The 23,803-nt window shown below is 47.0% G+C and overlaps 1 protein-coding gene across 1 annotated transcript in view; it reads right to left on the reverse strand.

Annotated features, from left to right (window-relative positions):
* Positions 1–19,239, reverse strand: part of LOC309536844 (cytochrome P450 2A13-like) — a 20,158-nt gene extending 919 nt beyond the window's left edge. Inside the window, exons 1-8 of the mRNA XM_082231203.1 lie at positions 19,109–19,239; positions 14,426–14,616; positions 9,391–9,553; positions 7,610–7,759; positions 5,597–5,757; positions 4,258–4,434; positions 2,873–3,014; positions 2,524–2,711 (exon numbers count right to left, since the gene is read on the reverse strand). Of these exons, the coding sequence (XP_082087329.1) occupies positions 2,524–2,711; positions 2,873–3,014; positions 4,258–4,434; positions 5,597–5,757; positions 7,610–7,759; positions 9,391–9,553; positions 14,426–14,596 (1,152 nt within the window). The 5' untranslated portion in view covers positions 14,597–14,616; positions 19,109–19,239. The remainder of the gene's footprint in view (positions 1–2,523; positions 2,712–2,872; positions 3,015–4,257; positions 4,435–5,596; positions 5,758–7,609; positions 7,760–9,390; positions 9,554–14,425; positions 14,617–19,108) is intronic.
* Positions 19,240–23,803: the final 4,564 nt, after the last annotated feature.

The raw sequence follows: 23,803 nt of genomic DNA on the forward strand, positions 1-23,803 counted from the left end.
AAAGGAAGAGAAATAAGAAGATATGAGAGAAATGGGAGATTTCAACACCAGGCCAATTGGTGCAGTGGTCAGTTCTGAGGCACAGGAGCTTATCATAGCCATGCCAACCCCCAGAAAGTCCACAAATACAAGCAAGTGTGGCAATCCATCACTTTAGATAAAAGGTAAAGGGACCCCTGACCATTAGGTCCAGTTGTGACCGACTCTGGGGTTGCGGCGCTCATCTCGCTCTATTGGCTGAGGGAGCCGGCGTACAGCTTCTGGGTCATGTGGCCAGCAGGACTAAGCCACTTCTGGCAAACCAGAGCAGCACACGGAAACGCTGTTTACCTTCCCGCCAGAGCGGTACCTATTTATCTACTTGCACTTTGACGTGCTTTCGAACTGCTAGGTTGGCAGGAGCAGGGACCGAGCAACGGGAGCTCACCCCGTCATGGGGATTCGAACCGCCGACCTTCTGATCGGCAAGTCCTAGGCTCTGTGGTTTAACCCACAGCGCCACCCACGTCCCTATCACTTTAGATAAACATACCCTAATCCCAGAAAGAGCAGCAATGTCGCATAGTGTAAGACCCCATTTATGAGAGTTAGCACAACTCTGGTCCTCTGCCTTGCAAGCAGCCAATGGGGCTGGCAGAGGCATTGCGACTGGTGCCTCGTGGGGGGGGCGGTGGGGGGGTGAGTCAGCAGGGAGGTTGGTGCTCTGTGGAAACACCAGAGCAGCCTATGTGGTCCTTCTGCTGGCGTATCTGCACAGTGGTGACCTTGCAGCTGCCTCACTCCTGCTAAGCCACAGCGATGGTCAGACCTCACCTGGAGTACTGTGTCCAGTTCTGGGCACCACAATTCAAGAAGGACACTGACAAACTGGAACGTGTCCAGAGGAGGGCAACCAAAATGGTCAAAGGTCTGGAAACGATGCCTTATGAGGAACGGCTAAGGGGCTGGGCATGTTTAGCCTGGAGAAGAGGAGGTTAAGGGGTGATATGATAGCCATGTTCAAATATATAAAAGGATGTCACATAGAGGAGGGAGAAAGGTTGTTTTCTGCTGCTCCAGAGAAGTGGACACGGAGCAATGGATCCAAACTACAAGAAAGAAGATTCCACCTAAACATTAGGAAGAACTTCCTGACAGTAAGAGCTGTTCGACAGTGGAATTTGCTGCCAAGGAGTGTGGTGGAGTCTCCTCCTTTGGAGGTCTTCAAGCAGAGGCTTGACAACCATATGTCAGGAGTGCTCTGATGGTGTTTCCTGCTTGGCAGGGGGTTGGACTCGATGGCCCTTGTGGTCTCTTCCAACTCTAGGATTCTATGATTCTATGATGCCGGGAGAACAAGGAAATATTGCCAGGCCACCCCAGCATCCATACTTGCTACACATGGTTTCTCCAAAGACTGCCATTGAACTCTGTGGTGCCTGCTTCTGACTGAAGAAATTGTCCATCTAGCACAGTTGTCAAAGTGGCCTACTGGGGACTGTGACCCCCGGCAGGGTCTTTTCAATGACAGTTCCTCATTTCTGGGACACTACCCTTGATGTGGTCCCTCTGCTAAGCACCGATAATTCTCCCCTGCAGCTGGTGTTCCTATCAGCGCATGCAGTGGTCATTGTGACTGCATGAATATGTGAAAGACTGCCTCTTTGGCAGGATGACTGAAGAGAGCAGAGATCTGTATTGTGAGGAGGCGTGGTTTGTTGACATAATCTTTCTTTGTGCCTGAGTTACTTTTCTCTTTCCACTGAGGAACCCGGAGGATGTCTGCTCGATCTCCCGGCTGATTTATTTTGCTATGCTGTACGTAAATAAAGCCTCTTTAGATTAGAAAGAAGCTTGTGTACGGACTGTGATTTATTGCACCTACACAAGGCACACACCGCTGCTGCGAAACTCTGCTTGGAGCCAGGAAGATGTCTGAAAGCTCAGAGGCACAGGGAAGTGTGCCGGACGCCACTCTAACTCAAGAAGTATATACAGTGGTACCTCGGGTTACATACACTTCAGGTTACATACGCTTCAGATTACAGACTCCGCTAACCCACAAATAGTACCTCGGGTTAAGAACTTTGCTTCAGGATGAGAACAGAAATCGTGCTCCGGCAGCAGGAGGCCCCATTAGCTAAAGTGGTGCTTCAGGTTAAGAACAGTTTCAGGTTAAGAACAGACCTCTGGAACGAATTAAGTACTTAACCTGAGGTACCATTGTAGTTCTGTTTTTTATTTTTCATGTAGACCAGTAGTGTAATGCAACTTGTGAACGATAAATACATCGGGAGAATAACTGGATGACTGAGGTGTCTATTCCTGTAATGGGAATTGAACCGGAAAGGGCTGGACTCCTGATGTTGTGAAGACACAGACAAATTTATGAGGAACTGTGCTGAGACAAAGAAAAGGATCCCCAAGAGTCGGTGCTCACACACTAACAAGACAGAGTGCTTGGGGAATTTCGCTGAGCCACAAAATGTATCTGGAAATTGTACCAAAGGGTTTGAGCCTCAGGAACTAATAGAACCACCGTACCTTGGGAAGGTTGTATCCCCGGAACTGGGTATCACGGGTCACACGTCTTGCTACTCCCAAGGGGAGCATGTCACCAAATCTCTGGATCTCGTGGATCACAGCATCCGTGTAGGGCATCAGGGGACGGTCATCCATGTTGGGAGTGCGATTCGAGCCAATCACCCGTTCAATCTCTTCGTGGACTTTCTCTGTTGAGAAATCATCAGAATGAGACCAACAGTGCTATTTGCACCTTCCAGGGAGCTAAAGAAGGATCCCAGCTCATAGCTGGGAAAGCAAAGAGGGACCCTTCCATAGAAAGGCAAAGTCACATCTCTCCACCCTATTTTCCTCCCCCTTCCACAGTCACCTTCAACCTCCGGGTATTTCAGCAGAAGCAGGAAGCCATAGCGCAAGGTGGTGCTGACCGTTTCTGTGCCAGCGAAGAAGATGTTGAGGGTTGTCATAACCAGATTCCTTGCAAAGAACTCTGTGTTTGGGTTTTTCTTATCCTAAGTCAGAAGGAAAATAGTAATGGGGGATGCTTCATAGATTATATGTGAGTAGAGACTAAAATCTGGTCCTCATATGTCTTCATCAGTATGCGGATGATACCCAGCTCTACCTCTCTTTTAAATCAGAACCAGTGAAGGCGGTGAAGGTCCTGTGTGAGTGTCTGGAGGCGGTTGGAGGATGGATGGCAGCTAACAGATTGAGGTTGAATCCTGACAAGACAGAAGTACTGTTTTTGGAGGACAGGAGGCGGGCAGGTGTGGAGGACTCCCTGGTCCTGAATGGGATAACTGTGCCCCTGAAGGACCAGGTGCGCAGCCTGGGAGTCATTTTGGACTCGCAGCTGTCCATGGAGGCACAGGTCAAATCTGTGTCCAGGGCAGCTGTTTACCAGCTCCATCTGGTACTTAGGCTGAGACCCTCTCTGCCAGCGGACTGCCTCGCCAGAGTGGTGCATGTTCTGGTTATCTCCCGCTTGGACTACTGCAATGCACTCTACGTGGGGCTACCTTTGAAGGTGACTCGGAAAATACAACTAATTCAGAATGCGGCAGCTAGACTGGTGACTGGGGGCGGCCGCCAAGACCATATAACACCGGTCTTGAAAGACCTACATTGGCTCCCAGTACGTTTCTGAGCACAATTCAAAGTGTTGGTGCTGACCTTTACCTTTAAAGCCCTAAACGGCCTCAGTCCAGTGTACCTGAAAGAGCATCTCCACCCCCATCGTTCAGCCCGGACGCTGAGGTCCAGCGCCGAGGGCCTTCTGGCAGTTCCCTCCCTGCGAGAAGCAAAGCTACAGGGAACCAGGCAGAGGGCCTTCTCGGTGGTGGCGCCCGCCCTGTGGAACGCCCTTCCAGCAGATGTCAAAGCGATAAACAACTACCTGACATTCAGAAGACATCTTAAGGCAGCCCTGTTCAGGGAAGTTTTTAACGTGTGATATTTTAGTGTATTTTTGGTTTCTATGGAAGCCACCCAGAGTGGCTGGGGAGGCCCAGCCAGATGGGCGGGGTATAAATAATAAATTATTATTATTATTATTATTATTATTATTATTATTATTATTATTCAAAGCTTGTTCTTTCCTGCTGATTGGTTAAGCTGCAGTGATGTCATGATTAAACCAATGAGAGTGAAGGGACAGTTGAGTAGTGTTGAAGAGGTGGCTTCGTTCCAGGAACTCTAGTTTCCTTCCAGGAAAAAAAAATATTCATATTTTATAGAATAAAATCGCCATACTTGCTGCATTTTCACCAGGAAGCAGTCAATGAAATCCCGAGGGGAGTTGGGGTCCAGGGTCTCCTCGTGGTCTTTTACCTTCTCCATGATGAACTTCTCCAACCCTAAGAGCTGCTTGAAGGCTTTATGCTGTGGGCCAGGCAGGTACTGCATGACGCCCGAGAACATGTCATAGAGCTGTTTGTGTTGGTTTCAGAGGGTGAGGGGAGAGAAAACAGATATTGCACAAAGTGAAGCTGAGGTGAAGGTCTGTGGAAGTTGGAAACATATCATGGAAGTTTGGAAGAGACTAGAAAAAAGGCAGACTCGGAAAGTCTCTCTCTAAGAAGAACAGAACAGGCAGGTGGAATTCCTGACTCCAGATAGAACTTGGCATCAACTGCTGACTAAGCTATCAGCTGTAACAGACATGACCTCAGGGTCTGACTTCTCCTCTTTTGGGGATAAAGATGGAGACTTGGAGGAGGACTCAGAGGGTGAGAAGGAATTTCTTACAGTGCTAGCAGCCTCAACAGCTCAATCTGGGATCATGTGAGGCCGAAGCAACATTCTAAACTTTTTTTTTTCTTTTAATGATATTTATTACTTTTTCAACATTTTCAACACAACACTACAAACAAGAAAGAAAAGAGAAAAAACAATACAAATACAATACAAAAACGCTACATGGACTAACAAAACAAAGCAAAAACAAACAAAAACAATTTAAAAACACCTCAAACATTTTCAATATCTTATATTTCATTCACTTATTTCCAGCGACCTCCTCACACCTCCCTTTTTGTAGTCCACTTCTATTAATTGTTTCAGCAATTCCTTTCCATCTTACTCTGTTTTCTATCCTATAATTATCTTAACACATTCTTGCCTTATTTTTCCTTTAATTTTCTATTAATCTATTTATACTTAATTCCTTATGACATTTCTACTAAAGCCATATAACTTCATGCCATCATTTTTCTAACATTCCTTAATTTTACAATACTTCTATAAATAGTCTGTAAACTTTTTCCAATCTTCTTCCACCGACTCTTCTCCCTGGTCTTGGATCTTGCCAGTCATTTCCGCCAAGTTGATGGACTATATGGAATTGGCGGCAACATTCTAAACTTGCTCCAGTCAGACCTGGCCAAGCAGGAAGGCAGATCAGGAGTTGCAGCACCGCGGAGAGCTCCAAGTGAGCGACTTGCCCCAACAACGGTCAATAGCTTTTTCTCAGCTACTCCCAAGCACTGTTGCTTATGGAGATCTTAGATTATTTCAGGACCAGGGGAAAGGGGCAACTCTCCTTGTTTCCATGGCCTCATCCCATGTGCTCTCCCTCTCCCCTCCAATTTACCTGCCCCCAAGAGGTAGCAGTGAACTGGAAGCTACCCAGCATCATGCTGAGCAGGGAAACGAACTCCTTATCTTCGTATTCAAAGCGATCTCCAAAGGCGATGGAGCTGATGACGTTGGACACTGTGCGGCTCAGCATGTAGGTGGGGTCAAAGGGTGCGCCTAGGAAGAAAGACACACAAAGGGAGCACCTAGAAAGCAAGTCACTCAACCCAGGAACAAATCAAGAGTACACTTTGCACAGGACAAGGATAACTGTGACTTTAAAGATGAATGGCAACCTTTTACAAAGTATTTAAAGAAGCAACAAAGTGAATTGGACTCTTTGGCGGGCTTTGAATAAACACTCACAAACTTTTTATTGATAATAACCAGTCAGATAAATTAAAGATTTATACAATTTTGTAACATGCAGAGAATAGCATTTGCGTGGCAAGTCCCCTCCCCCATGTGAAATAAAGACACTAGGCACGGTAATTAAGGTTAATGGGCATAAAAGGCCACAACTTTATTGATTACAGAATTGGAAGGTATTGGCCCTAGGCATTGGCTCCTATTGACTACCCGGCATGGAGACCGGGAAGGGTTATCCACAAGCCGTGGGAGTCCTGTTGAAGTACGCCAACTAGGATCCCAACGGGTGTCACCGCTCTGGGGCATGCCGGAGGCCCTTACCTCCCTAGGTTTCGGACAAGGCAACGCCCCCCGGAGTCCTCTACCGGACTACCCTTTTCTTTTGGGGAAGGTGATGGCGTTTCCTTCCCCCCTTTATTAGCATAACAATTGACCCCTGCCAATGCCTAACCGCCAACACCGAATAAGTTGTGACGTTTGCTACGAGGTAGGCGAAAAAACCAAAAGGCTCGAAGAGTGCCAACTTGGAAAAATTCCTACCAGGCCCCTTGCGGCGACCAACCGAAGTCCATAGCAAGGTCAAAGCAACCTAAACCTAAAGGGTGGGTGGGATGGGAAAAAACCTGCTCAGCTGGAAGGGGCAAAGAGGGCGGTCCCCGGGCTTGCCTAGCCTTAAATAGGCTAGACCACGCCTCCCCAGCCCGCTGATTGGCGGGCCGGGTCGCCGACACGCCCGGGGATTCCCTACTCTCGCGGGGGCAAAGGCTAGCCCCCCGCGTGAGGATGTGGGAGGATTTCTGCTCGCAATCCCCTCTCCTCTGAAGTCGGAAATGGCTTTATAGAGAAAGCAGAGACTGGAACTGAGGGAAGTCGGGGGGAGGGGGTTGTTTTATGGAGGGAGGGGAAACTGGGGGGGATTAAGGATGGTATGTTTTAAGATAATATGTTTTGTTTAAATTCCTAATAATATATATTTTAAAAAAGAGTACACTTTGCAAAACAGTACAGTCTTACCTCATTATTCCTTTGAGAAACATTACTTTGATAGGATGTAGAGTGTTGGTGATGTATTTAGCTCCGGCTAAGTTACGTCTGTTTCCACCCATTACCAAAAGTAAATATAATATTCAGTATAAAGCCTTCAATTGCCCACTTAAATGCCCACTGTTTCTAACTATCACCTGTAACTCATTAAGCAGCATTTCTTGAAGATATCAAAACTGAGCTCACTGACTGACTGACTGACTGACTGACTGACTGATTGATTGATTGATTATTTTGGGGTGAACCTGGCATCTGCAACTCTGGCTAGGAAATGGAAATATGGCATTGCACAGCGTCCAAGACACCCTGGATGATAGAAAAATTCTTAAAGGGGGCTGAGAACGTGGTAGAGGCCACATATTGCAAAGCCATCTAAGAATGCTTTCATTCTACTCTCTTAAACCCATGAGAGGATTTTGATCCCAAGTTGTATAATACAGAGATAAGCCAAGTAGACCCTCCCCTGGACTTCCATCGTCCACATGAAGGCTAGGGAGTAGGGTTGTTTGAACCTGTTTCCACTTCCTATACTCCCGAAGTTAAGTGTGTCTTGCCCTGGTTTGGACCACTAGCATAACATGAGTCCATTTCTTAAAGACACCAAAGCTGAGCTCACTTTTTGTTGCCCTCAGGGATTCCAGCAGGAAGTGGGCCTCCTCCATGATCCGATCTTCAATGGATCTCCTTCCCATCCCAAAATTCCTCAGTGTTGTGATGGAGAATCGGCGTAGCTGTTTGGCCCGTTCCCCGTTACTGAAGACAACCCCTGAGAAGCAGAGGAGGAGGAGGAGGAAGGCATGTGCTCTGAATGAGAACGTGGTTGAAACTGCACAACAATGAAGAATGCCCCCCTTAAAAATTCACATTTTGAATTTTTTGCCTGGTTTCTAAAATTGTAATGTCAGCATTTGGAAGAACATTGTAAGCGTCAGGGTTTCCTCTCATAGGGTGTGTGCCTGGGTGTGTTGTTGTGTGCAAAGAGAGTTGTGCTCTTTATAGGATCTGTTAGAATTCCTGCTCCGTGATTGCAGTCATGGGATTGTTGTCTATCACATGACGGTATATGCTTTGACTCCACAGAGTGGGAAGTGACGGAGACAGGATGTTTGTGTTATTGTGTTCCATAAAGTGGGACTATTGTCCTTTGGGGTTTTTTTCTCTTTGCTGTCTGATGGTAGAGAGAGAGGGAGCCATGTTGCAGTGCTCCATGTGTAAATAAAGTAGATTAGCCAAAATGCAGAGTTGTTGAGGTCTGTCACACGCATAATGCGCAAACTCTGCGGATCCCTAAGTGTGCCAGTGTCGTTTGGCATCGGTCGCTGTGACGTTCGGGCTGAAGAAAGCTTATGAATCTCCCAGGAGGGAAAGAACATGCCAGTCGGGTATGTCTCTCTGCCAGGGTCCTACTCGAGTGTAGGCTGATCTCCTGACAGGATCGTGGAGTTGCGGTGGGGTGGGGGCTTGCAAACTCTCATCCAGCACCCTTCTTGATGGCTTGTCTCAATGGCATTGGAAGGCATTCCCTCTGCCTCACTTATTTCCACTGTAAAACATGTATTTTAAAAATGTACTTCAGGCACATCCAACTCCCAAGAGACTGTGATCTACTCCCAGTATAAGAAACCTATCAGTGATCTACACATTGTCACTGGAGGAAGGAGGAGGGCCCCGAGTTGTTGAGCCTAAGGGGGAATGCCATAAATCGCTCGCCAAACAATCTACTGCTGTCAAACAAAAGCAGCGCTAAAGCCAAGTATCATATCCGCTATCATCATCAGCAGATGCCAAACGACTGCCACTTTAAATAATCCCGCGATCGATCAGGAGCCCGCGATCGACCAGGATCATCCAGGGATCTATCTGTCAATCGAGGTCAACCGGTTGAACATGTCTGATTTGCTTCATAGGACCAGGGGAGGTTCACTAGAAGTGCCCTATAAGGTAAAGGTAAAGGTACCCCTGCCCGAACGGGCCAGTCTTGACAGACTCTGGGGTTTGTGCGCCCATCTCACTCAAGAGGCCGGGGGCCAGCGCTGTCCGGAGACACTTCCGGGTCACGTGGCCAGCGTGACAAAGCTGCATCTGGCGAGCCAGCGCAGCACACGGAACGCCGTTTACCTTCCCGCTGGTAAGCGGTACCTATTTATCTACTTCCACCCGGGGGTGCTTTCGAACTGCTAGGTTGGCAGGCGCTGGGACCGAGCAGCGGGAGCGCACCCCGCCGCGGGGATTCGAACCGCCGACCTTACGATCGGCAAGCCCTAGGCGCTGAGGCTTTAGCCCACAGCGCCACCCGCGTCCCCCAGAAGTGCCCTATAGATGCCCATAATCATGCACTTTGGTCTGCATTAAAAATAATAACAATCATGGCTCTGGACTGCAAAAGCAGAGACTGACCGTAACCCCGGAAAAGCCAGTCAAACGTGGCTTGCTCCCCACGGCCGCTGAACTCTTCAGCCTGGTCCACCAGGGCCTCCTTCACGGCATCATATCCACACAAGACCACAACACGGCGGGGCCCTAAGTGGATGGTGAAGACAGGACCATATTTCTCACGGATCTGTGAAAAGAGGAGGAGGGCATTGTGTGAGGTGGAGAGATGGAGAGATGGAGCAAATAGATTGGTTTTCAGGAAGACAAGGAATCGTAAAATAAATTTTATTTATACCCCGCCCTCCCCAGCCAAGACTGGGCTCAGGGTGGCTAACACCAGGTATAAAAACAATTGATCAAGATACAACTTAAAAACAAGATTAAAATACAACATTAAAGTGCAGCCTCATTTCAGTAGAAACTCAAATCAAAAACTTTTTGGAGATGAAAACGTCCAATCTTCACCGAGGCCAACTAACCAGACTGGTCCTACGTGGGCCAGAAAAAAGCCAGGGAAGTCCCCAAATAGGAGTTCCATCACAGAAGGAGAAAGGAAAAAGGAAAGAGGGGGAGGGGATCAAGTTGATTCCAAGCCAAAGGCCAGGCGGAACAACTCTGTATTACAGGAAGGACAGATCCTGAAGCTGAGGCTCCAATACTTTGGCCACCTCATGAGAAGAGAAGACTCCCTGGAAAATACCCTGATGTTGGGAAAGATGGAGGGCACAAGGAGAAGGGGACGGCAGAGGACGAGATGGATGGACAGTGTTCTTGAAGCTACAGGTTTGACCAAACTGTGGGAGGCAGTGAAAGACAGGAGTGCCTGGCATGCTCTGGTCCAGGGGGTCATGAAGAGTCGGACACGACTAAACAACTAAACAACAACAATCCACACAAGAAATGGGAAAGAAAGATGGAGCTCTCTGGATCAAGGTGCCTCAAGGAAGGGGGACAATGAGCCAGTGAGTGGACCTCTGTCTAAAGGAAGATTCATTGCAGGATAAGGTACAGAGAGATGGGACTCTCATCCAGGACCTGGAAGAAAAGGAGGTCAGAGCTATTTGTGTGGAGGGAGTGGCAACCCATGAAAGCTTTGAGGAATGGGGAATGCACAAGCCAGGATTCTACAAATTCCCTACCCCAAAAAAAGTATTTTAGGAGAAAAGCACACCATCTGGCCTGGCTTCAGATATCAGATGGCCTTGTAACCTCCCCAGGTAGTTGGTGTCAGCAAGCTGAATCTGGATGGGAAAGAGTCATAGAATCATAGAATCCTAGAGTTGGAAGAGACACAAGGTCCATCGAGTCCAACCCCCTGCCAAGCAGGAAACACCATCAGAGCACTCCTGACATATGGTTGTCAAGCCTCTGCTTAAAGACCTCCAAAGGAGGAGACTCCACCACACTCCTTGGCAGCAAATTCCACTGTCAAACAGCTCTTACTGTCAGGAAGTTCTTCCTAATGTTGAGGTGGAATCTTCTTTCTTGTAGTTTGGATCCATTGCTCCGTGTCCGCTTCTCTGGAGCAGCAGAAAACAACCTTTCTCCCTCCTCTATGTGACATCCTTTTAAATATTTGAACATTCAGATAAAGCGCTTGGAGAGCAAGATATTGGATTATAGCAGAGTTCTTATTCTCCCAGGTCTTTGAGTTGAATGCATGTGAGCTGTGCAGGAGCAAGCAAGCTAGCAAGCTCCAAACAAGCTGCCGCCTAGCTCTGCAGAGGCTCCTTTTATTAGCAGAGACAGTAGTGAAACCACCCTGAACTTAATGTCTTTCCAGCAAGGCCAGTTGCAGGTAGTTCCGAAGGTGGAACTGGTACAACAGGGGTATACGATGTGTATAGCAACTATCTGTTTATGTCACTTGATGCGGCACTAGCTTACGCAGCAACGGTTACCTAAAAATGGGGGGGGGGGTTAGGATTTTTATCTATCCGAGCTGCTCCAACAGTGGTAGTATGCTTTGTATACATCATGTGAGTGTCTGAGTGAACGTGAGACAGGAAGTCTCATTACTGTTGGAAGTCAGTTTCATTTCTGTATGCGTCGCTGTTTTCTGTTCAAAGAGCACAGATGTGCCGATGGAGTCTTTGTATCTAGACTGTAAATAAAGTAGTTCTAGAACTACGAAGGAGTCTTTCTTCTGCTATGATAAACCAGAAGATTAGTGTGCTCTTCTCAGGCGAGAAGGGTCACTTATCACCGGTCTCTCTGGACTGAGGGAGATTTACAGGCAGAGAGGGCCACTGGAGAGGCGCTCCGAAGACTTGGGAAGTTGGCAGCCTTTCCCGGGGCGTGTTTCCAACACATTTCCAGCGCTAGCGATACACGTGTCAGATAGGTGTTTCCCCACCAAATGTTCCCCTGATACTTGAAAGCCTGTTTGTCTTGTCTTGCTCCAGCCAAGTGGAACTTTAAGCAAAGCTTTCTGCAAGGGAGGCACAGGTCAGAGAACGGGCATGGCAGCCAGACACGCTGTGGCATGTCTTATGCGGACGTGGGTTGTGCCCCCGCACTGCATCCGCATCCCCACAGGAACTCGAACCAATTCCAAAGAACCAAATAGTTGTGTTGCGGATAAAATGCACATCGATAAATGCACACACCCCCACACACAAATGTGCACAAGCGGCGACCACAGTTGCACATATTCTGAAAATGGGCACACACAGTGGGAGAAAAACAGCTCTTCAAACTTTAGATCCCTGCCCTTTAGAATTGGAGAAAGAAAGGAAAAACCTTACAAAAACAGCAACGCCTTTAGGCAGTGCCAAGAAAGACTCTGCAAAACATCCTGTCATTACCTCATCCATCAAACAGAAGAAGTGGAGACCACACTCTGAGGGCGCTTCTAATTAACGCTTGCAAACCCTTTTTCGTGAATGGAAAGGCCAGAAATATATGAATGCAGTAGTTTGTTTTGAAACAGAATTCGGACAAAAGTCACAAAGTCATGTGCAGAGTGGATCAGAGGGGTTCTGAGCAACAGGGCATGGCCAGGTCACGGGCAGAAAAACAGAGCAGAGCATTCCAGACTTGGTGTGTTGGTGATATGCCTTTTGGACATGCCTCATTTTGCGACACAGCAAATCACTTCTACTAGCAAACTGGAGGATAAACCAGCCCCTTTCCAGCCCCAGGAGGAGTGCAGGGAGCATTCATGCGACACATCTACACACTGCAGCCAACACATGAGTGTGTCATGACACAGAGTTTGGGAAAACTCTTGGTTAGAGTGTCTATAGGATCAGGTCCTGGGTCATAATAATAACCTTAATCTTCACCATCATCATCGTCTACAAAAACTGGAACACGAATGCCTCATCTTGTTCTCTTTCCTAGTCCAATCAAGGCAACACCATCGCTGCCTAATCTGGGGTGTGGGGAGAGCCCTGGGATTTTTGAGTGCCTCTCTAGAAATAGCACAACAAAGAGGCAAAGAAAGGCTGCCTTTTATTCCTGCCTGGCAGGGGGTTGGACTAGATAACCCTTGGGATCCCTTTCTGACTCGAACATAGATTCTGTTCATCTGGGACTCACCATTGGGGGACTGCCCCATTTTCTTTCAAGCCCTCCTTGTTTCCGGGGGTCACCCCATACAGCCTTTTTGTCATTTGCATGACATTTGCGGTGTGTGTGCGTGTTTGTGTGTGTGTGTAATGCAAACCCATCTGGGTACCCACCCTTCATTCTGTGTCTGCCCCAGACACACTGATCAGATGTTTGGAAGCTGTGGCTGGATGGTTACGTGGGAGCCAGTTGAAGTTAAATCCTTCGAAGACAGAGGTCCTCTGGCTGGGACGGGATGATATGGGATTGGGGGGGGCAACTCCCATCTCGTGAGGGGGTGCAATTAGTGCCAGCGCCGTCTGTTAAGATTTTGGGTGTGATCTTCAACACCTCCCTCTCTAGGGACGCGCAGATTGCAGCTATAACAAAGGCGGCATTTTTTCATCTCCGCCAGGCTAAGCAGTTGGCTCCTTACCTCTCTCGCCCTGACCTAGCCACTGTGATCCACGCGACGGTCACCTCCAGACTGGATTATTGTAACTCGCTCTACGTGGGGCTACCCTTGAGACTGACCCAGAAACTCCAGCAGGTGCGGAATGCCGCGGCGAGACTCCTTACGGGGTCTTCGCTGCGAGATCACATTCACCTGGTGCTATACCAGCTGCACTGGCTCCTGGTGGAGTACAGGATCAGGTTTAAGGTGCTGGTTTTAACCTTTGAAGCCCTATACGGCCTAGGACCCTCGTACCTATGGGACCGCCTCTCCTGGTATGTCCCACAGAGGAACTTACGGTCTTCAAATAAAAACATCTTGAAGGTCCCAGGCCACAGAGAGGTTAGGCTGGCCTCACCTAGAGCCAGGGCTTTTTCGGCTGCGGCTCCAACCTGGTGGAACGCTCTGTCACAAGAGACCAGGGGCCTGCAGGACTTGACATCTTTCCGCAGGGCCTGCAAGACAGAGCTGTTCCACCAGGCCTTTGGTCAGGGCACAGCCTGACTTCCTCCTTTGGCAATCTTCACAGAATCTCTAGCCCAATGGTTGCCATCAATTTGATTTGAATTGATTTTAGAATGAATGATTTTAGAATGTTGTACTATTTTATTGTTGTTAGCCACCCTGAGCCCGGCTTCGGCTGGGGAGGGCGGGATATAAATAAAAATTATTATTATTATTATTATTATTATTATTATTATTATTATTATTATTATTATTATTATCTGTAAGGAGGCTACATGACAAGCAATGGGCGCCCCACACTTCCCAGGGCATTCCTGCATCAACGAATCTATCGCGTTATCTATCTATGCTCGATGAGCCGATTCGGACGCAATAAGCGAACCTTCTCACTCCTGGCTGAGGAATGTGCACTTGAAGCGTTCCTGCACTGCAGGGGTTGGGCTACGTGACCCCTGGGGTCCCCTCCTTCCACACATCTAGGCTTCCAAGTCCCCGAGTGGCTTGCAAAACTATTGAGGGCGCTTGGTGCTTGGCCAGGAAGTGAGAGGGAAGGCGGGTGGATGGATGGACAGGCGTCCAGAGACTTACCTTCATCAGCGACTGATACATGTCCTTTGTGTTGACTTGCAGCAGGTTCCCAATGAAGGGCAGCGGAGTCGGTCCAGGCGGCAGCTTCTCTTTCTTCTTCCATGCCGAGAGGAGCAGCAAGCAGAAGAGGAAGGAGGCCAACAGGAGGGTCCATGGGCCCAGGAGGTCCATGGGGAGGCTGGAGTAGCAACCTGCAGGTGGGGAGCAGAGGAAGAGATGGACTTCCTGGAAGGAGCTTATCCAGCTCGGTCGCAACTTCCGAAAGTTGCAATTAAGTGAACAACAGATTTATTTATCTACCCTCTATCTCTGCAGTCGGAGGTAACAATAAACTAATTTCTGGAAGCTCCAGAGTGGATTGTTCACTGACAGGATAGAGAAAATCTACTGGGTGAGTGATCTGGGAGCGGGAGAAAATCTCAGCATTGCCTAAGAACCACTTAAGGCACTGAAGATCAGTCCAGCAAAAGCACTTGCCACTCCTCTTATTTTTGCTTTCACTGCCTTTGAAACGATGCCTATGTCAATTTAAGTGCTCATGCAAAATGTGACCTGATGACTGATTTAGGTTATTGGTGAAGGTACTTCAAGCAGAAAGTTCAGTTTGAACTATAAATCAAACAAAGGTGTTCCCTATCTCTGAGATGTTTTCTCCCGGGCTCGTCCTGCGGTTCTTTTGTGCCTCCGTTGTTCATATTTATTTTGCAAAGGAAATTTGTACTTGTGGTGAGATTGGAATTTTAAGCATCACAAGGACACACTGCTTGACTGTGAGAAGGCTGCACTGTGAATGCATGTGACCGCAAGGATGGAGAATTTTGAAAGGCACTCCATTGACAGTTAATGTGGCAATAGCACTGTTTGAGGAAATAGGCGTGCAGCTGAGAAAAATGATTCTAGGAGAGTTTAGTGTGGACTATGGAAAAGGGGCTGATTTGTCGAGAAGGGTCAAAAGCATTGTCAAGCTGGAACTCCCAAGAGTGAAAGGAGCAGGAGATAAAGGAAAATACAGCTATAAATATGAAGAAGAGCTGCGGAAGAGACATGGAAGGGACTTAAGGGCCTCGGACATAAGATTACCAGGTTAATGCGCTAGATTGATGGGATAGAAAGGACTGACAAAACCCGGGACCAGGAGGAAGAGACGCTGGATGAAGATTGGGTTGTTTTTATTTTTTATTATTAGGATTGTTTTATAAAATTGATGAATGTTAGAAAAATGTTGGAACGAAATTATTTGGCTTTAGTAAAAATGTTTAAAGAATTATGTAAGAATATTATGGTTATGAGAAATTGGCAAAAATAAGATTTAAGTTTTAAGCTTTAAGAATTTTTTATAGTAAGATAAGATTAAAATAGATTAAGGTAATGGAATGACAGAATATTATGAAATATGGAAAGGATTTGCTGTGACAATTAACAACTAGGATACAAAAAAAGGGAGGAGGAGGAGGTCAAAGAAAGAAGGTAATGACAGTTAAGGATTTGAGAATATTGGATTTGTTTTTAAATGTTTGTGGTATATTTTTGTCTTTTGAGCGTGTTGTGTTATTTTTTTATTTTGATTTTTATTAATTTGTATTGTTTGATTGTGGTTTGTTTTTTCTTTGTTTTTTCTCTTTCTTTTTTCTTCTTTGTTTTCTTTTCTAATTCTAAAATTTTCAATAAATATCATTTTTTTAAAAAAAGAAAAAAAGAAAAATGATTCTAGGAGAATCTGTTGATGAAGTGCCAGAATTGCCAGAAAAGGAGATTCAAGCTGCTTTTCTGGCAATTGCAGGCTTAGATCGGGGGCGGCGGGGGGAGCCAAGGTGGAAGAAAAAAATATTTGAATCAGAGACGCAGTCTGGAAAGCAGAATGGAATGGCAGAGTTGCACACGGGTGTGCAAAGACTGGGAGGAACAGAGCTGCCAAATACTGGTGGTTTGGTTTATTTATTTGGGGGGGGGGGAGAAGTGGAGCCGAAGCAGAGAAAGGATAGACTTTGTGTGCAGTCTGAAAGGAATATTGCTCCTCTGGTTAACTGGAAAAAGAGGAGCAAGACTGGACAAACAAGATTGATGGACTGATATATAGATACAGGACTGGTACAGAGCTGATATCTGGATGCAAACGACACAGGAAATGGATTGGGACACATATTAAGGTTTTAAAGTAACTGAACTTCTATGCATTAATATACAAACACAGCTTTTAAAAAGCTTTTCTTTCGGAGGAGGAGATAAGGAATAAAGAGGGACTGTTTTATAATTGAAACAAAATTTTAAAATTCCTTCCACTAGCACCTTAAAGGTAAAGGGACCCCTGACCATTAGGTCCAGTCATGACCCACTCTGGGGTTGCAGCGCTCATCTCGCTTTACTGGCCGAGGGAGCCGGCGTACAGCTTCCGGGTCATGTGGCCAGCATGACGAAGCCGCTTCTGGCGAACCAGAGCAGCGCACGGGAATGCCGTTTACCTTCCCGCCGGAGCGGTACCTATTTATCTACTTGCACTTTGACGTGCTTTCAAACTGCTAGGTTGGCAGCGCCTTAGAGACCAACTAAGTTTGTTACTGGCATGAGCTTTCGTGTGCTTGCACACTTCTTCAGAAGAATCTTTTTAAGACTTTCTGCATAGAAAAAGTAAACAAACTGGAGAGCATTGGGTGGAAAGCTGGAAAAAACAACGTCCAGCAAAAGGAATAATTGAATAACATAGAAGGAGCATTTGACCGACCGGAAGAAATATTGACTACACATCTGACCGGTGGACAGCTGCAGGTCCTTTTATCTCTTTGTTTCTCTCTTTTCTCTCATTTATTATCATTCTCATGTTATTTGTCTCATTCTACTGTGGTAAGAACTGTATACAGGTGTGAGAGGCAGAGAAGGCGAGAGCTCCCAGGGTGAGAGGCTTTGAGAAGAGAGGGGGGAGCCCAGGTGAGAGCTGGGAGGGCACACCTGCCTCTGGAGAGGATGAAAATTAAGGTATACTGATGAGGCAGGATCTTGCAGCTTCTTTTTCTCTTCCTTCTTTCTTTAGTTTCTTTCTTTTCTTTATTACCTGCAAGTGGGCTTGCTCCTTTTATTGTACAGTCATACCTCGGGTTACAGCCGCTTCAGGTTGCGTTTTTTTAGGTTACGGACCTCCGAAACTCGGAAGTACCAGAACGGAAGTACCAGAACAGTCGTGCATGCGCAGAAGCACCGAATTGCAACCCGCGCATGCGCAGATGCGGGTTGCAAAGGCTGCATGTTGCAAACATGCATCCCACACGAATCACGTTCGCAACCCGAGGGTCCACTGTATTGCAAAAACTTCAATTAAAAAATAGGGCAGAGCTCACCCAGCTGCTGAGAAACGGGCGGCATCACATTGGGGAAGAGGCTGCGGGGCCTGGGAACATTTCCCTCCCCTTCTCCATATTCATTGGCGTTTATATGGTTCTTTCCTGCCAAATCGTCTCTTTTCAAAAATGAAGCACTGAAGCAAATAAATAATCTAAACTAAGAAGATGGCCCTGGGGATTAGGGCGGGACACACCGTCCAATTGGAGCAGGCCCTGAGGCTGCCTCTGCCTGTGACCCCTGCCTTCCTCCAACACCCCCCCCCTTCCCAGAACAGATAGATAGATAGATAGATAGATAGATAGATAGATAGATAGATGATAGATAGATAGATAGATAGATGATAGATAGATGATAGATAGATGATAGATGATAGATGATAGATGACAGATGACAGATGACAGATATAGATATAGATAGGATGATGATGATAGATAGATAGATAGATAGATAGATAGATAGATAGATAGATAGAGATAGATGATAGATAGATAGATAGATAGATAGATAGATAGATAGATAGATAGATAGATAGATAGATAGATATAGATAGATAGATAGATAGATAGATAGATAGATGATAGATGATAGATATAGATAGGATGATGATAGATAGATAGATAGATAGATAGATAGATAGATAGATAGATAGATAGATATAGATAGATGATAGATATAGATAGGATGATGATAGGTAGATAGATGATAGATGATAGATAGATAGATAGATAGATAGATAGATAGATAGATAGATAGATAGATAGATAGATAGATATAGATGATAGATAGATAGATGATAGATGATAGATGATAGATGATAGATAGATGATAGATAGATAGATAGATAGATAGATAGATAGATAGATAGATAGATATAGATAGATAGATATAGATATAGATAGATAGATATAGATAGAGATAACCTTTCCTGTGCAGTCCCCCCAGCTCTCCCCCCCCCCCCCCGGAGGTTTCCAGCAACTCATATTCAGAAAATTGCTGCCACTGACTGTGGAGGCGAGCTCAGCCATCTCAGGGAGGAGAAGGAGGGTGATATGGAACGACCACCCTTGGGTTCCTCCTCACCCCGGGGTGCCTGCCAAACCAATTCATTGAAGTGCCTCTGGTTGCCAAGCGTTCATATTCCCCTCCCCTACAGCATTCTGACAGAGGGAAGGGTGGGAGAGAGACACATAGCTGCACAGGAAGATTGGCACAGACGTACAGCCGCCGTTCGGCCATTCGGTGTCCAGTCTCTTTGCCCACGGATCCCAGTTAGCTAAAAAACCGAGGTCCCCCTCCCATCCGCCAGGGCTCAAATGTCTTGCAAACGCCTCTCTGTGCCTCTGTCCCTACCTTGGTCGGCTACTCAGTCTGTCCTGCTCCCTTCTCAAAATGCTGGATCCACACAGGTCCACACCCTTTGCAACGGCTCTCTGAGGCACCCAGAAGGGGAGGCAGCGGAGGAGGAGGAGGAAAGAGCTGGACTTGGCCTTAAGCCACACTCACAGCTGCAGACATGAACTCAGTCGCCCTTTATTATTTCTATAGATCTGTTCTCCCTCCCCTCCACCCACCCCCACCCCAAAAAAGTACAGAAATAACAAAAAGGAGAGCGGGGGGGACACACCAGAAATCTAAACCATGGGTAGGCAAACTAAGGCCCGGGGGCCGGATCCGGCCCAACCAATCGCCTTCTCAATCTGGCCTGCGGAGAGTCCAGGAATCAGCGTGTTTTTACATGAGTAGAATGTGTCCTTTTATTTAAAATGCATCTCTGGGTTATTTGTGGGGCATAGGTTCCCCCCTCGGTAGCGGGTGCGGTTATGAAACTAGAGGTCAGCTGGCAAGCTCTACGGTATGTGGCCTTGAAGACGAAGCTCTGGCTATGGCTCAAGCTTTGTTTTAACCCAGTGGGTATTGCCCCCTTGATACTGAGGGACGATTTCCAACCATCGTGGGAAAGGGAGGTCACTAACGAGGTTCAATCCTGAGGATTGTCTCACCTTTACCTTGAGTCTATGACATACAATCAAGCTAGAGCTGTGATCTCCCGGAGACTGAGTGACATTGCCAGACAAGAGGACATAGCCCAGGTAAAACCAGGGATGTTCCTAGGGGACCAGATTTATCGGACCATACCAGCCCCCTACCTTGCAGAAATTCACTATGTGGAATACCGTAGACTTCTTACAGCGGCTAGATTAAATGTCCTTGACTCTGCGATATTGTGGGGAAGGTACAGGGGAGTACCATACGCCCAGAGAACCTGCCATTGTGTCATGGGTGTGGTTGAGTCCACCGAACACATTCGCTTGACTTGCCCTTTTTATGCAGAGCTTAGACAAAATTTTATAGACCCACTCCTATGTCAATCTAGCTCCCTACCCGGAGAAAACCAGGTTTTACACTTGCTGAATAACGTCACTAGAGCTATACCTTCCTTGGTGGCCAAATTTCTTTTTGTAGCTTTTAAGCGTCACAAGACTATAATTGAGTGTACTGATATGGGGCTATTTGTCTAGCCCATTTTAGTGTTGGCTAAGTTCAAAAATCCTCCTGGAGCTTTTAACTGTGTATTGATAAATGTACTTCTTTTGACTGACGGTCGAATAAAATGGTTGATTGATTTGTGGGGCATAGGAATTTGTTCATTTCCCCCAAAAAAATATATAGTCCCCCCCCCCAAGGTCTGAGGGACAGTGGACCGGCCCCCTCCTGAAAAAGTTTGCTGACCCCTAGTCTCTATCGTGGGTAGGCAAACTATGGCCTGGGGGCCGGATCCGGCCCAATCGCCTTCTAAATCTGGCCCAGGGACGGTCCGGGAATCACATGACTAGAATGTGTGCTTTTATTTAAAATGCATCTCTGGGTTATTTGTGGGTCATAGGAATTTGTTCATTTCCCCCCAAAAAAATTATAGTCCGCCCCACCCCCAAGGTCTGAGGGACAGTGGACCAGCCCCCTGCTGAAAAAGTTCGCTGACCCCTGATGTAAACTATGAAAGCATCACAACCTGGAAGGACAAAGAATGTAAAGATCCTGAACATCTCCAAAGGGAATTGGTTTAATTGTTAAATTAAAGCGACTTCCAGTTTTGTGGTACACAAATCTAGCAAGTGGGGGAGACTCCACCCTCCTCAGATCACATCTGGCTTTCAAGGGGCGATTAGGACTCAACTGCTTCCTACATTGGTTGTCCAGAAACTTCTTCTTTGAATGTAGGTTTCTGGCAGAATGAGTTTCTGGCGTTCTGTACCTTTACCAAGGCAACTGGTAGACTCCACTATAAGATTCACTTTTGGGTGGGGGCTGCTGGTTGTGAATGTTTTGGTGGATATTACGTCCTGGTGTTTTGGCTGATTGTGAAGTACTCAAATCTTGAAAACACAAGAAGTGGATAAAAGACCCTTTCTAAGTGGTAAGCTTGAAGGGATGCGGGTGGCGCTGTGGGTTAAACCACAGAGCCTAGGACTTGCTGATCAGAAGGTCGGTGGTTCGAATCCCCGTGACGGGGTGAGCTCCCGTTGCTCGGTCCCTGCTCCTGCCAACCTAGCAGTTCAAAAGCACCTCAGAGTGCAAGTAGATAAATAGGTACCGCTCTGGCGGGAAGGTAAACGACGTTTCTGTGCGCTGCTCTGGTTCGCCAGAAGCGGCTTAGTCATGCTGGCCACATGACCCGGAAGCTGTATGCCGGCTCCCTCGGCCTGTAAAGCGAGATGAGCACCGCAAACCCAGAGTTGGCCACAACTGGACCTAATGGTCAGGGGTCCCTTTACCTTTACCTTTAAGGGGTAAGCTATAGTTTTCATTCTGGGATTGAGAGTTACATCTTTGTGTAACGAGGACTTTGAAGGAGATAAAAGCAAGCATCCAAATGAAGCTTCTTTCTAGTCATGTCGCTGCGAGTATAGAATGGAGAAATGAGAATCAAAAGTCCGGGAATGGGATATGGAGCTTCGATCCAAATTTTCTACTGCAAAGGGGAGTCAAAGGACAGATCCAAAGGAGCTTCTTTTTAAAAGGGGGAAGAGTGTGGCAAACGAATTTGTATCTTTCTCAGGAAATTGCAACAGCCCAGACTCTACTTTCCTCTGATTTTCTGACTCCTCCCCCCCCCCACAGCACAAAGAGACATGTACCGTATTTTTCCGTGTATAAGACTAGGGTTTTCCCCCCTAATAATTAATGTCAAAAATTAGGGGGCATCTTATATACAAATACATCTCCCCCCCCCCATTTTCTTAAATCTGAGTCCCCCAAAATAGGGGGTGTCTTATACATGGGGGCGTCTTATAGACGGAAAAATACGGTAATTAAATAAGAGGCCCACTGGAATCTGTGTTTTTAAAACCTGTTTGTCAGGTGCAAAAGCAACATTTAATGTCATGTGTTCTTTGGCTCTGGATCAGGCCCGGCATCCTAGTCGAGCATCCTGTTCTCTCAGTGAAAAAACAGATGCCCATTACTGGAAACCTGCAAGCGGAATCTGAGTGCAGCTGTAACTCTCCCCATTTGTGGTTTCCAGAATCATAGAATAGAATCATAGAATCACAGAGTTGGAAGAGACCACAAGGGCCATCGAGTCCAACCCCCTGCCAAGCAGGAAACACCATCAGAGCACTCCTGACATATGGTTGTCAAGCCTCTGCTTAAAGACCTCCAAAGGAGGAGACTCCACCACACTCCTTGGCAGCAAATTCCACTGTCGAACAGCTCTTACTGTCAGGAAGTTCTTCCTAATGCTTAGGTGGAATCTCACCCCTTAACCTCCTCTTCTCCAGACTAAACATGCCCAGCTCCCTTAGCCATTCCTCATAAGGCATCGTTTCCAGGCCTTTGACCATTTTGGTTGCCCTCCTCTGGACACGTTCCAGTTTGTCAGTGTCCTTCTTGAACTGTGGTGCCCAGAACTGGACACAGTACTCCAGGTGAGGTCTGACCAGAGCAGAATACAGTGGCACTATTACTTCCCTTGATCTAGATGCCATACTCCTATTGATGCAGCCCAGAATTGCATTGGCTTTTTTAGCTATCGCGTCTGTTAGCTGACGTTAACAGAAGCTGATATTCAGCAGGAGGCTGCCTCCCACCTCTGGTTGGCCATTGTGGGAACAGGTGGCTGGAAGAGGTTTGCCAAGCCTATTGTGGGTGACCAAGCCCAAAGCTCACCACAAGCTGAATAGCTCAGTCGGTTGAGCATGAGACTCATAATCTCAGGGTTGTGGGTTTGAGCCCTATGCTGGGCAAAATATTCCTATATTTTAGATGATCCTTGTGGTCCATTTCAACTGTACAATTCTATGACTAGGTGGGCCTTTGGTCTGATCCAGCTGCTGGATTCTTCTTGTGCTCTTGGGGAAAGAGACCCTCAGGGCTTGATTTATTACTGTCCGACTCCCTCCTGTTGGGTTCCCAGGTTTCCCCTACTTCACATGGGACAATAGGAGTTAGCAATCTCCCTTTATACGGGTCGGGTGATCGATAATGTGATGCTAAGGGCTGCAAATGGAAAGAACAGATGAAGAGATACACCACAAAGACCAAAACCAGATGATGGTAAGCCTTCATATTCACATTTGGGGGAAAAACCTCCAACCATTCTTCCAAAGCCTATCCCAGGAAAGGAGCTAGACTGGTGACTGGGAGTGGCCACCAGGACCACAGAACACTGGTTCTGAGAGATCTGCATTGGCTCCCAGGATGTTTCCGAGCACAATTCAAAGTGTTGATGCTGACCTTTAAAGCCCTAAACGGCCTCGGTCCTGTATACCTGAAGGAGCGTCTCCACCCCCATCGTTCTACCTGGACGCTGAGATCCACCGCCGAGGGCCTTCTGGCGGTTCCCTCCCTGCGAGAAGCCAAGTTACAGGGAACCAGGCAGAGGGCCTTCTCGGTAGTGGCGCCCACCCTGTGGAATGCCCTCCCACCAGATGTCAAAGAGATAAACAACTACCAGACTTTTAGAAGACAACTTCAGGGAAGTTTTTAATATTTAACCCTGTACTGTTTTTAACACTTGATTGGGAGCCGCCCAGAGTGGCTGGGGAA

The sequence above is a fragment of the Podarcis vaucheri genome, assembly GCF_965113315.1.
Source record: "Podarcis vaucheri genome assembly, chromosome: 7".
NCBI lineage: Eukaryota > Metazoa > Chordata > Lepidosauria > Squamata > Lacertidae > Podarcis > Podarcis vaucheri.